Source organism: Cydia fagiglandana, chromosome 2 (genome assembly GCF_963556715.1).
Source record: "Cydia fagiglandana chromosome 2, ilCydFagi1.1, whole genome shotgun sequence".
NCBI lineage: Eukaryota > Metazoa > Arthropoda > Insecta > Lepidoptera > Tortricidae > Cydia > Cydia fagiglandana.
The window spans coordinates 15,219,156-15,232,194 of NC_085933.1; the positions used below are offsets into that span (position 1 = coordinate 15,219,156).

A 13,039-nucleotide genomic window follows, 5' to 3' on the forward strand; every position below is an offset into this window, starting at 1 on the left:
CTCACTATTGTAATTGGAACTCAATGGCGCATGATCTGCGTTCATTAGAGGAGGCATTGAGCTGTGTGATGTTTCGGAAATGATTACTCCGGTCTTAAGTTTCATTATATCTAGATCTATCTTAAACAATGACATCCCTTATCAAAGTTTGCTGTATTTGTTGTATGCTCACGAAGAGGAATGAATTCACAAAGAAAATGAAATTTCGTAGCCGTCGTTTATTTACTATGCCCGTTATTTCGAAAAATCGACTTTCTTAAAAAAATCTATGAAGGTTAACATTTTTTCTTGCCTTCTACATCCATTGTGAGCATACGCATGTTTTTTTTTAAGTCGCTATGTATATGTAATCCACTTTTTAGCAATTTTGATGTCGGGTGAAGTTATCTCCTTTTGCCAACATTGCTTATGTCGATTTCGTATGGAAACACAGCTCGTAAAAAGTTGAAACAAGGATCACTTCAACACAAAGAAAATCCTCGCATATTAAAATTTTACGTTTAACTTTGTAACCTGTACGAAATTGGTGGGCAATGTTAAGTACCTACCCGTCTTTTTTCATACAAGACGCATACACGTAAAAAGAGCTCATATCTCCCCAATATTGGCTGAAAGAAAAATTCTAAATATGGAATCTAGAAGGGAGCTTCACATGGCTTGCCTTACACATAAAGTAGCATACACCAAAATACCTATTTACCTATTTCAAAAATTATCCTTTTATACTGAAACTCGTCGACCTAAAAGAAATACAATGAAGATGAAGTTAATAATCCCGAGATATAAATCTGCAGGATTTAAGGGAAGTTTCAGGTACGCCGCTTCAAAAATCTGGAATAATTTACCACCTCCAATTAGGCTAAAAACCTGCTTGCTGACCTTTAAAAACCAATGCAAAATATTATTATTTAACAAACAGGCTGAAGCGGCGAACCTAAGATAAATAAAAATAAGTATCTGACTAAATCACCTGGTTAAAGTACTATATTTTCCACTCTTTAGTTCACTTTTAATTTAATTTAATATATTATGTATTATGTAGATGTTAAAACGCGGTTTACATATAATTGATTTGTGGAGGTGCGAAGGGAATCTGGTTCTGGCTGAAAAACAGCGCTAAAGTGTCACCCATGTGGGCGGGCATTTTCAGCATCATGCTGACGCCAAAACCGTTTGCCACATTATTTAGAATAATTATAACTTATACTTAATATTATTAGAATAGTTAGTTTAAGTTAGTTTAGTTTATATTTTGTACTTCCTTGTGGCAATAAAGCATTTTCATTTCATTTCATTTCATTCATACAATATTTTCAAAATTAGCTTTTGCCCGGCTAGTAGGCCAATCAAATTAGACCCATAAAAAACGTTTTGAGGAATCAATTCCCAGCAAGCTTGTTGTTTTAATACCTTCATTTTGTCCTAAATGAGTGTAATCCGATTTTGCGCAAACTGCGGAGGCAAAGTTGGCTATTATACCTAAATATTAAGTATTATTTTTGGTACCTGATATTATATAGGTCAATTAATATTTCGTGTTATCAGTAATAAATTCTAAATATTATTGAAAACAGGGTATTTATTTACCTGAATAAATATTTGCTTTGACGTGTTCCCGATATTCCGGCTCAGTTCACCATCACGGAGTCACTGACCTTCAGATTCGCTTGTTACAATTGGTGTCACCACAGCACTGGTACCTACTATCGTTCGCATTCTCACATATTTATACACACATGATATTTGCTCTTCTTATAAATAGTAGGTATTGTCCCGGAATCCAGGACAAGATACACTTCGATAGCTACTAAAAATCGGGAGCAACGAAAAAGCCGAGTTTCACACAGAGCATTTAATGACAACTGGCTAAAAAAAAAGTTAAAAACAAAATACCATAAAACATAGACAAAATGTATAAAAAGTATAAATAACATATAAAACCTCAAATTAGTTCTCGACAGGTATTTATAATGTAAATTTTGTTTTATTTTATGTTATTTATTGGAGAAACAACAGAAGTAGGTATGCGACAGGATAATATGTAGGTTACATTTTACATTGTTAGATACACATATATTATTGAGATGAACACTTACTTCCTTAAATGCTCTCACTAAATATACATCAGTAAATGGCCAAATCAGGTTTAACATCAGTGAGACATTATTTATAATTCCTATTTTAGTAACTACTGAAGAGCTGTTTGTGTGAGCCCGAAGAGAATGGCCAGTATTTTTAACAATACAGTCATTGTACTTCAAGCTTTAATTTTATTAAATCTTTTAAGCCTATGTTAATGAAGTCTGTAGTGCCTGAATTAATTATGTAGGTTTATAATTATGTAGGGTTATAGTTATGTAGTTATAATTATGATAAAATTTAATAACGATCAGGCAAAAACGGTAAAACTCGATGCAAAAAATGAAAACCACCTAACCTCTAAAGTAAACTAACTGGCGAAGCATTTGTCTCGATTTAATTAATCTATATATATAAATGCAAGTGTCCTGACTGACTGACTGACTGATTCATCAACGCAGAGCCGAAACTACAAAAGCCAGAAAGTTGAAATTTGCACTCCAGATTGCATTTATAAAGTGTACAAGAGATAAGAAGCGATTTTGAGAAATTCAACCCCTAAGGGGGTTAAAAAGGGGATGAAAGTTTGTATGGGGTTAAAGTTTTCTTTTGAGCTACGAATTTGAAACTTCGTTAAAAGATATATTATTAAAATACAAGAAAACTAATTTCAGCGTTTTTGAAAATTCAACCCCTAAGGTGGTGAAAAAGGGGTTAACAGTTTGTATGGATATCAAACATTTTTTCGAGTGTGGGACTTGAATCTTTGTATTTAGGGATATTATTAGAAGACAGGAAAAGTAATTTCAGCGTTTTGTAAAATTCATCCCCTAACAGGGTTAAAAAGGGGTTGAAAGTTTGAATCCATTACAAATGGTTTTGAAACTTCTTAGAAAGGCATAATAGCCGATTGCAAAAAAAAGTGATTGCAACGTTTTTGGAATTTCAACCCCTAAGGGGGCTAAAAAGGGGATGAAAATTCGTCTTGGGGTGTAAATTTAATTTTAAGCTAGGAACTTTAACTTTTTTGAAAAAAAAGGTAATAAATTAAAAAACATGAAAACTAATTCAAGCATTTTTGAAAATCATCCCCCAAGGTGGTGAGAAAGGGGTTGAAAGTTTGTATGGAGATCAGATATTTTGTCAGTGCGGAATGCTGAACTTGAATCTTTGTACCTATAAGGGCATAGGTACCTATTATGAGAATACAAGAAAAGTAATTTCAGCAACCAACATCAAAATCCACTTGACTTAAAACTTCATACAACTTGCTAAAAAAGAAAAGTACTTAATTTCAACATTGCTTGGATATGAAAATTATAGGTACTAAAGATGTAAAATGTTGAAGATAAGATTCCACGCGGACGAAGTCGCGGGCAACAGCTAGTTCTAAAATATTTATTAGTAGGTAATAATAATACCTACCCTTCAATGATATGCCACGATTGACCAAACAATATTTAAAGGTATAATACTAATATCTTCTGTCTGCAGATATCATGGATAAGAAGAAAAGACTATCACCTCCTAACAGTCGGTCTGACCACATACAGCTCCGACCAGAGGTTTCAAGCCATTCATCTACAGCATTCAGAGGTAAGGTCATTTGTTTAACAGTTTGCATATAATAACTTGTAAATACGATTTAAATCATATACCTATACATATTTTCTATAAAACAAAAAGGTAACTAAAAAACTCACTGGGCTATTCTGCTACAGGACTGGACACTGAAAGTGAAATTCGTCCAAAGTCGTGATGCGGGCATTTACGAGTGCCAGGTTTCATCTCATCCGCCCACCAGTATATTTCTACGGCTAGATGTCGTTGGTAAGTTTTAAGCATTTAGTTATGTTTTTATATCTATAAGGTTTAGTGAGGTAAGAAAAACTATGGGGCAACAGAAATACTTAAAGGAAAAATAAACGGATACAGATACTTAAGTATAAAAAAAACTAATTTACCTAAATGTTTAAACTAAACATAATCCTAATACATACATAAAATTAACTTGAAAATACTAACGTAGACGAACTTTCTCCATTGGTTTCTCTTGCCCACAGTAAAATAAATTATAGTTCTCTTACCCCAAACTTACCTTACCTTAATTATTACACCTCAGTTTTTACACCACAGCGTAGTAAAACTTTATAATAGTGTACCACCTAAAACAGTGGAATCCACTGTTCCCGTGCTCGAAATGTAGGCAAGGTTAAGTTAGGAAGACACCGAGGAAGGCTCGTTTAATTCTTTATACCTACTTACCACGGATGAACCAAAAATTTTCTCAGAAAAAATGGATAAAGCTCGTGATTCTGAATAAAAACAATATTAAAAATTCCCAATTCTAACGCAAAATTTTTTGGTACTTAATCGAAATACCCAACTACCTTGGGCATTCCAGCATAATATATTATGTTCTATTACCTAAAAACATATTAAAAATATTTTCATTGAAGACACTCCAATATTTACTGACTGATTGAACATAATTACCTGTCTGAAAAACAACAAGCTCTTTGTATTTATTTGGATTGCGAATTCAATATACCTATTGACTTTATTGTTATGCTCATAAAAAGTCTAATTCAATAAACGTGATATTGCTTTGGCGACTTCAATACCTACCTACTTGAAATAATGACTCCTTCAAAGTTAAGCTGTTGTTTGATTAGGTGTTTAACAAAATATTTGAATTATTACTAGATATCACTGGTTCAAGTTTATTGTTATAGGGAAAACTGTTTGTGAAATTTGATGATATTAAGAACAACTTAAAGTTGATCGAAGTTACGTAAGTATTAGTCCTGTTGTATATTTAGCCTTTGATCCCGAAGTAAAGTATTTTTACTGCATTATTTTCCATACGTTTATCGGTATAGGTTATGAGCTATCTCCATGACTAATTTCGATTTTCTGTATCAAATATGTTTAAAAATGTCTGCTTGATGGATATCACAGTGTTGGGGTTTCGGGTACCCATTGCCGGAGCCCCATTCTCGTGCTACACTTGGCTCTCCCATTGGAGGAAATTTCAACATCAGACCAGCAAAATGTATGAATCATCCAATTTATTTTCCGCGTTTTCGGTCCCATAGTAAAAGTTGCACAGTGCTAGTATAACCTAAACATTAATGAGTCTTTATCTTTGCCTTTCGTTCTGATACATACTGTAAACACATCTTAGGCACATATATATGGGTAGGTACCGAACATCAAACAAAACAGCAAAACCGTGAAAGGCGTTCATTTCTAAAACATAATAGGTATGGCTGGGCGGACAGGAAGCTGTTTCAAATACCCGCTTTTAGAAAATTTCAAAAGGGAACCTAAAAAATTACAACCACAAAGAAGCGCAGGTACTTCATACTAAAACATTTGTTTATAAATGTGAGGAGGTCCAGTATTATCACCAACAACGGGTGGAAATGTCAAAACCGTGAAACATTAACATTCCATTTACAATTTACTTTGTACTGTTGGGTCTTTATCCTTTATTTTTGGATGTTTATCATGTAACCTAAGGCGGATGGCTTCCACCACCTCGCGCCGAAAATGAAGTCACGTTTTGCATTTTTGATAACTCTGTCCCGTGTCCGCTTATTTAAGTTATATTTAGGCACGTGGTACGAGAACTAAGTTGATTTCCTTTTTATAAAATTTCCTTTATACTCGTAAAACAACTTGGAAACAATATTGAATAAAGAGAAAATATGGTGTAAAATCAAGTTTAAGGTTAGTTTCCGTTCATGCCATCTTGGATATGAGTATTATTATGTCCTGCATACAAATATATAACATGACAAGCGCGAAAATGTAGCTAAGTATTGCGATGATACGAAGGAATAAAGAGTAGCCATGTTTATTGTGCCCAGCCAGTATCCCGGTATACCTATATGTATATACATACCTATATATTTACTAGGTTCTCTACGCCAAAAATCCAATTGCCATCACTAGCGGGGACTATTTTTGGTCTGAATCTTTATGTGCACTAACAACTAACGACCTATCTCAGCCTGAAATACTGGAATAGAGAATCCATCACGAGTCGGTTTTGGGCTCTGACACATGAAAAATGGCGGCCGTTTAGATGAATTAATCTTTCAGCGATTTGTCTGTACTTTGTTACAGTGTCATTAGTAACATGTCATGTCATAAGTCATAATAATAAATAAATTTTCTACTTTTTGATTTGTTTTGTTACGGCTCGCGATAATGTCACATTAAGGATAGTCCCTACTACTAATGGTAATGACTAAAAGTAGATGCTAAATTCGACTGTGTGTGCGTGCTTGGGACCGCGGATCATTTATTCGAAATTTGATTTTTTTTTGTTTTGATAATAAAAAAAAGTAATGCACAAAGTCTCAAAGTCTCATGCACAATATTGCTCATTTTTAGAAATATTTTTCACATTACAAATAACTTTAAAAAGTGCATTAAGGTTTAAAATAAAATTGGTCAATTTTCGTGATTTTTCCTATCGACCGAAAGTCAAAAACATAATGAGGTCCCTACAGAAAGGCCTCAAGATTACTAATAAAATTTTTGGCAACTGTGTTGTCATTTTAAAAAGAGCTACGTCTGTTCGAAAACTCCGTTCTTTGAGCCTACTGCATCTTAATAAGCGATACGTTCAGCCACCTATAAATATACTTTTTATATTGAAATTGATATAACTAATTAATACTTTTGAATTTCAATCTTGGTTTAATAATTATGTATATACCTATATAAGAACTAGATATTATTCTTATATAGGTATATACATAATTATTAAACCAAGATTGAAATTATTAAATAATTAACAAGAAGAGTGAGTTGATTTACATTTGTCTTGAAATGAAATTTACTTCAAATTAATTCTTCATTCAAAGACATTTCAATAATAATCAAAAATCACGATTGGAATTGATTGATTTTCAATTTGGTTGTTTCAATAAGTACACATCGGTAAAGGTTACATTATATGGTATACAATATACATTAATTTTGTCCTTATTACGCGTTGTTTGTGTCACATTATCTATTAATAATCATGAGTGCCAAACACTTGAGTCATACGGCTCGATTCGGAAAATGAATTAGATTTCTACTACACTTCAACAAGTTACGATATGGATAACTTAAAGATTGTAACTGTAAGATAGATATGTCAAATTTGAAGTTTCCGCGATTCTGGAGGTCCTCTTGAACGATTTCGACAACTTATGACTTACGGGCGATCCGGGAAATGAATAAGAGATTCACTAGATATGAAATAGTAAAGATGTGAAGTACGGCAAAAGGTACCATTGCCCCGGCTGAATATTGCGTAGTGGCGTTAATAATAGCGTAAGCGCCAGCCGCCATAAGGTACCTTTAGATCTAGTTGATCTCTAAATCGTCTCTAGATCTTGTGATTATCTCGAAATCCGAATAGACCTGATAAAGTATTGTGATCTTGGCTAAAGCATGGTAATTATTACAGAGGCACGCGCGCAGATTTCGGGTCCCACTGAGAAGTATCTCAAGCCAGGCTCGACATTGCGTCTGCAGTGCGCCATCGTGCAGACAACGGAGGCACCAGCATTTGTATTCTGGTAAGATTTATACCACATTTTATTAGCTATGGTGTTATAATATCCTGGCCAATAAGAGGTCATATTTATGTAAGTACTTAACTATGCTGTCTTAGGTACATAGGTATACTTAAAGTCAAACCAAATTCATTATTTTTATTCAATAAGACCTAGCTACAAGCACTTTAGAGTCGTCATTTACAAATATTATCTTAAACTAATTATCAAAGCAATTTTACGCCATTATCGTTTTTCTTAAAAATTATTGAATTGTTATAGGTAGAGATATCAAACTTAATAATAAAAATGTCGCATTAATATCCTCTATACCTATTAAAAGGTATGTACAAAGTTGAATAACAAACTTCCGTAACACAGACATAATAAATAATATATTAAAACGGGTCACTCACGTACCTATTTTAAGTAAAAAATCGCTCCACATATTTCACTCCGTACAGAGTAGCATCATCGGGAGCTCACTTTAGCGGACCGGCGCAGCGCTCCTCACTATTATTATTCTTCAACGGTACATATTTTGGATATCTGTAACAAAATATTCTGGCAGTGGAACACCAGAAAAAAAAATTTGGACCATTCTAATCATTAGTTTAGTCAAATATCGAAAATTCGAACGTAAAGCCTCTAAAAGTTACTTATTACTTAGTTAGGTACTAACTAGTAGTGTTCACAAGTTTTGAATATACTGTTTTAGTAATATGAAATATATTATGAAATATTATTAGTATTCATTAGTCAAATGATCTCGCAATTTCATGTTTGCAAATTCTAATTAAAAGCTACAAACCGGCCTTAAATAATTATGTATTAGAAATTGTAAAATTATTAAGCTAACGTTTCTAATTAACAGGTCCCAGGAATTAGTTTAGATATCAAAATATCAATATACATATACAATGCCCAATCAAAAACATCGCACACCTGGCTGTGGCTGGCAAAGTACCTGTGGATGAAATCAAATTCACAGAAATACACTGTAACAATTATTTTAGAATCAACAAAAGTACTTACATCACGATTCGCGATGTACCTAGTTTATTTTGCGAACGTTCGTATTTGTCACCCCACTTCACTCAACTATACTTTTTGTACTGAGACCACACTGACTGACTGAAACCACGTTCGTGAGTTTCCGTGAAAATACGGTGGTAAAGGGTTTTTCAGTACATCTGTAACTAATACATTTTGCAGTTAGATACTTAATTTTCTAATAGATTCATAACATCAAATGTTGTTGATGCTCTATAAATAATAGCTGATTTGACTGGTATAGTAATCTATTCCAAGTGGTACTTAATACTTATATTATATCAGATCCCCGTGAAAATACGGTGGTAAAGGGTTTTTCAGTAGGTACATCTGTAACTAATACATTTTGCAGTTAGATGCTTAATTTTCTAATAGATTCATAACATCAAATGTTGTTGATGCTCTATAAATAATAGCTGATTTGACTGGTAGTAATCTATTCCGAGTGGTACTTAATACTTATATTATATCAGATCCTTGTATATTGTAAAGGTAACGGCTTTGCCGCTCTAACCTATGTTATAGAAGACAACCCAGAACTTTGCAACAATAACACTGTTGTATTAGTCTTTCTAACGTAACCTTAAAGGAGTTAGTAAGTACAGATCCTTTCTAAGACATTTAAATCGCCAACAATGGCGGTAAGTAATCAATATATCTGTCAATACATATAACTGCTTAAAAATGTCCCTCATCATTGTCTCTAATACTGACAGCTCTTTTAGTGCCGACAGACGCGAATGAAAGCTCGCAGGAATATTTTAATAAAATTCTCAAAGTCGGCTGGCAAATGCGAAGCCTTAAATCGATAACGTGCCATTTTGCAAGCGATTCTAGGCACCTGCTCCCTATTACTCATGTTCTTAGAACTATGGAACTGTCTGAATATTTAGTTATACCGCTTTTACAAACTATCGGTTTTGCTTTCGACACACAGGCTAATAGCTTTATTTTATCAACAGTTAGATTTATACGAGCAATCCAAGATTTGCTGTACAAAATCATTTTTTTCATGACATACATAAACCCTATCTCTTAATTCACAGTTTTAGTGTAATGATATGGTGGTGTATGGACATTATGTGCAGTGCGTATGCATATTCAATTGCATTTAAAAGATATCTAAATTTTAGTACTTTAAGTTACTCAATCTAGGCGCCAGGACATTAAATATCATTCACAAATTTCCAAAAGAATAAATTTTGTTTTCGCTTTAGCTCTATGGTGCGAATCCTTAAAAGAGTCATGATATGTTGTAATTGACTGAATTCCACCTCGTCATTAATAATACTTAATGCGGAAAATACCGCATAATATAAAATAATACCGACGCGTTCGGTGAGCTTAATTCTAACTGAATGTTGGCAACATTGCAACTGACTTGGCAGTCTTTGACCGTTGGCTCAGGGCATAGTTTTAGTCAACGTATTCACTGGTCCAATGCTAAAAAGCCAAAATCAAGCCACGTTACTGGATCAGCTTTCACTGGCATTTCCTTTCTGGTAATAAAATGTGCATTATTTTAACGTCACATTTTTTGGTGTTTGCACCGTGGGTGTCTTCATACCTTTCATTGCAATTACTTACCTTTTCATAAATAAAAGTTTAATATTATTTAAAGTAAATAAAATTAAAATTAAAAGCGCTGGTGGCCTAGCGGTAAGAGCATGCGACTTTCAATAAATACAATCCGATACAATCCGACAATTCAATCCGGAGGTTGCGGGTTCTAACCCCGGCTCGTACCAATGAGTTTTTCGGAACTTATGTACGAAATATCATTTGATATTTACTCGTACTAGTCGCTTTTCAGTGAAGGAAAGTATCGTGAGGAAACCGGACTAATCCCATTAAGACCTTTGGGTTGGAAGGTCAAACGGCAGTCGCTTTCGTAAAAACTAATAGTGCCTACGCCAATTCTCGGGATTAGTTGCCAAGCGGATCCCAGGCTCCCATGAGCCGTGGCAAAATGCCGGGATAGGAAGATGATGCTAACTATACCTATTTACAATGAGATAATTTGAAAGCGGCAGTCTCAAAGGATTACAAGCGGGAGCATTTGAGCTATATAATCTAAGACAAGTTCATGTTAAATTACCTACAAGACAATTTGAATTCATAGGTTGGTTCAGTGAACTATTAAATTTGATAATATACCAATTGATGAATAGGCAGTTCCCGCTAGTGAGTAATGAATGCCGCATGTTAGCTAGGTGTACTAATTAGAGAATTCATTTAATACGAGCTATACATATAAGTGTAGCTAAGCTGTTTATCTTAGACTTCTCAATATATAAGTTACCTATTTACATAGGATAGTCTCCAAACTTTTTTATCTGAGGGCCATATTGCGCCTCGAAATTTTCGCGCGGGCCACCGTCGGCGCCAAGCGAGAGGGGGGTTGTATCTGGTTCTACTGTTAGGGCTGAACACCTGGAGCCTGGCTCCCGCGGGCCGGATTGGACCGCTGTTGGCGGGCCGGATTGGAACGCTTCGCGGGCCGGACTTGGCCCGCGGGTCGGGGTTTGGAGAGCCCTGACATAAGAGAAGAGATCGTAGAACAATTTCGGCTGCCCTACAACAAAACTATTGCATATTATATCTCAATAGTCACTACACCTTATAAAACAAAGTCCCCCGCCGCGTCTGTATGTTTGTTCGCGATAAACTCAAAAACATTGTTTCACATATCAATAGAGTGATTCTTGAGGAAGGTTTAGGTGTATAATTTGCTAACCCGTGCGAAGCCGGAGCGGGTCGCTAATAAAATATAATTCAGATAATATACAGAAACGCAAGTACATAGAGGTCCGAAACCGGCGCTCGTTCTTATCGCTACAGAAATTACAAGTCTTTACAGGGTGTTTTTTGATATCCGTTACTTTCAGAGCATAAGTACATTTAAGAAAATCAAATGCGTTTTCGTATCTTTGATTTTTCATACAAAATAATTAAATGAATAATGATAGTTTATTCTAAATTCCAAGTACTTAGGCATATTACAATGCGCTTATGAACTAGCTACGCCGGCTCCAACCCTACACCTCTGACCCGTGAAGATTTAAATCCCTCCTAAATTGTAGGTTGGTATCCCAATATGGGACCGGCAAGAGACTCGACGGGACACAGCTTTTCAAAACATTACACCTTATAATAACATAGGTACATTAAATGAAATACAATAAGCAACAAATTAAAACGTTATTTTCAAATTATTATATAATTTGGAGGAGGCGCGATTCGGCAAATGAATTAGAGAGTCACTAGATATGAAATAGTAAAGATATGTGACGTTCCACGACAAAATATTGGAGCGGAGTTAAAAATAGCGTAAGCGTCAGCCGCCATAAGGTCCCTTATGTCGTGGAACGTCACATGTCTTTACTATTTCATATCTAGTGAATTTCTAATTCTTTTCCTGAATCGCGCCGTATTTTTTCACCTATACTAACTTAATTGGATGCTTACTATGTTTAGGTATTATGTGGTTATTGCAACAACAACCTAATACATATTTATTACCTACTTAACCAAAACCTAGTGTACTTATGATTAGTATTTACAGTGAAACCTGGTTAATTGGCACCTGGATAAATGGAAAACCTCAATAATTGCAACGAAAAGCCCGGTCCCGGTCCCTTGAGACCAAAGGGCCTCTATAATTGAAATTTTGGAACCTCTATAATTGCAATTTAGATTTTAGTGCTTTTCGTAATTTTGCCTCTGTAATTGACCACATCGCAACTAAGACCTCTATAATTGACTCTGTGCTAAAAAAATCAGTTATTTTTTACCTCTATTATTGAAATGAGCCTTACTTTTTACCTCTGTAATTGAAATACATAATGTAGTTATAGACAGCAGAAACAATATTTTAATAGCAATGATCATTTTATTTATATCTCCATCCAGAATTCAATTTATTTATTGGGTATCTATCAAAGCCTGTAGTAGGTGAAATAGTTTAGATTAAATCAAAAACAAAGTATGCTTTTTACATTCTAATAAAACTTTATTCTACAATTCAAGGGAATTTTTTAAACCCAAATGATAAGAAAATAAAGTAGGTAGTAATTAATGTAGTGTAAAAGTGCAAGCACAAAACAGATAGGTACAGAAATCAATCTATGTACATACAAAGCGAGCTCGAGCAACGCACACATAGACACTGCTCACGGACACGATATCTCGGACCGGTTGGGACCACTGCGAGCGCGAGTGCCATCCGCTTGAGACACGCGTCTGTGAACTTTTTTGTGCAATAATGGAGAAACAAAACAAAAAGTTATTATAACTGTACAGTGGACGTTTGTTTAAATTCAACATTAAACGGTGAATTGTCGTTT

At 34.5% G+C, this 13,039-nt stretch overlaps 1 protein-coding gene across 2 annotated transcripts in view; it reads left to right on the plus strand.

Annotated features, from left to right (window-relative positions):
* LOC134676557 (uncharacterized) overlaps positions 1–13,039 on the plus strand; it is a 121,193-nt gene that overhangs the window by 88,316 nt on the left and 19,838 nt on the right. For both annotated transcript variants that reach the window (XM_063534958.1, XM_063534951.1), the window contains exons 4-6: positions 3,574–3,675; positions 3,801–3,909; positions 7,553–7,664. In XM_063534958.1, the coding sequence (XP_063391028.1) occupies positions 3,574–3,675; positions 3,801–3,909; positions 7,553–7,664 (323 nt within the window). The remainder of the gene's footprint in view (positions 1–3,573; positions 3,676–3,800; positions 3,910–7,552; positions 7,665–13,039) is intronic.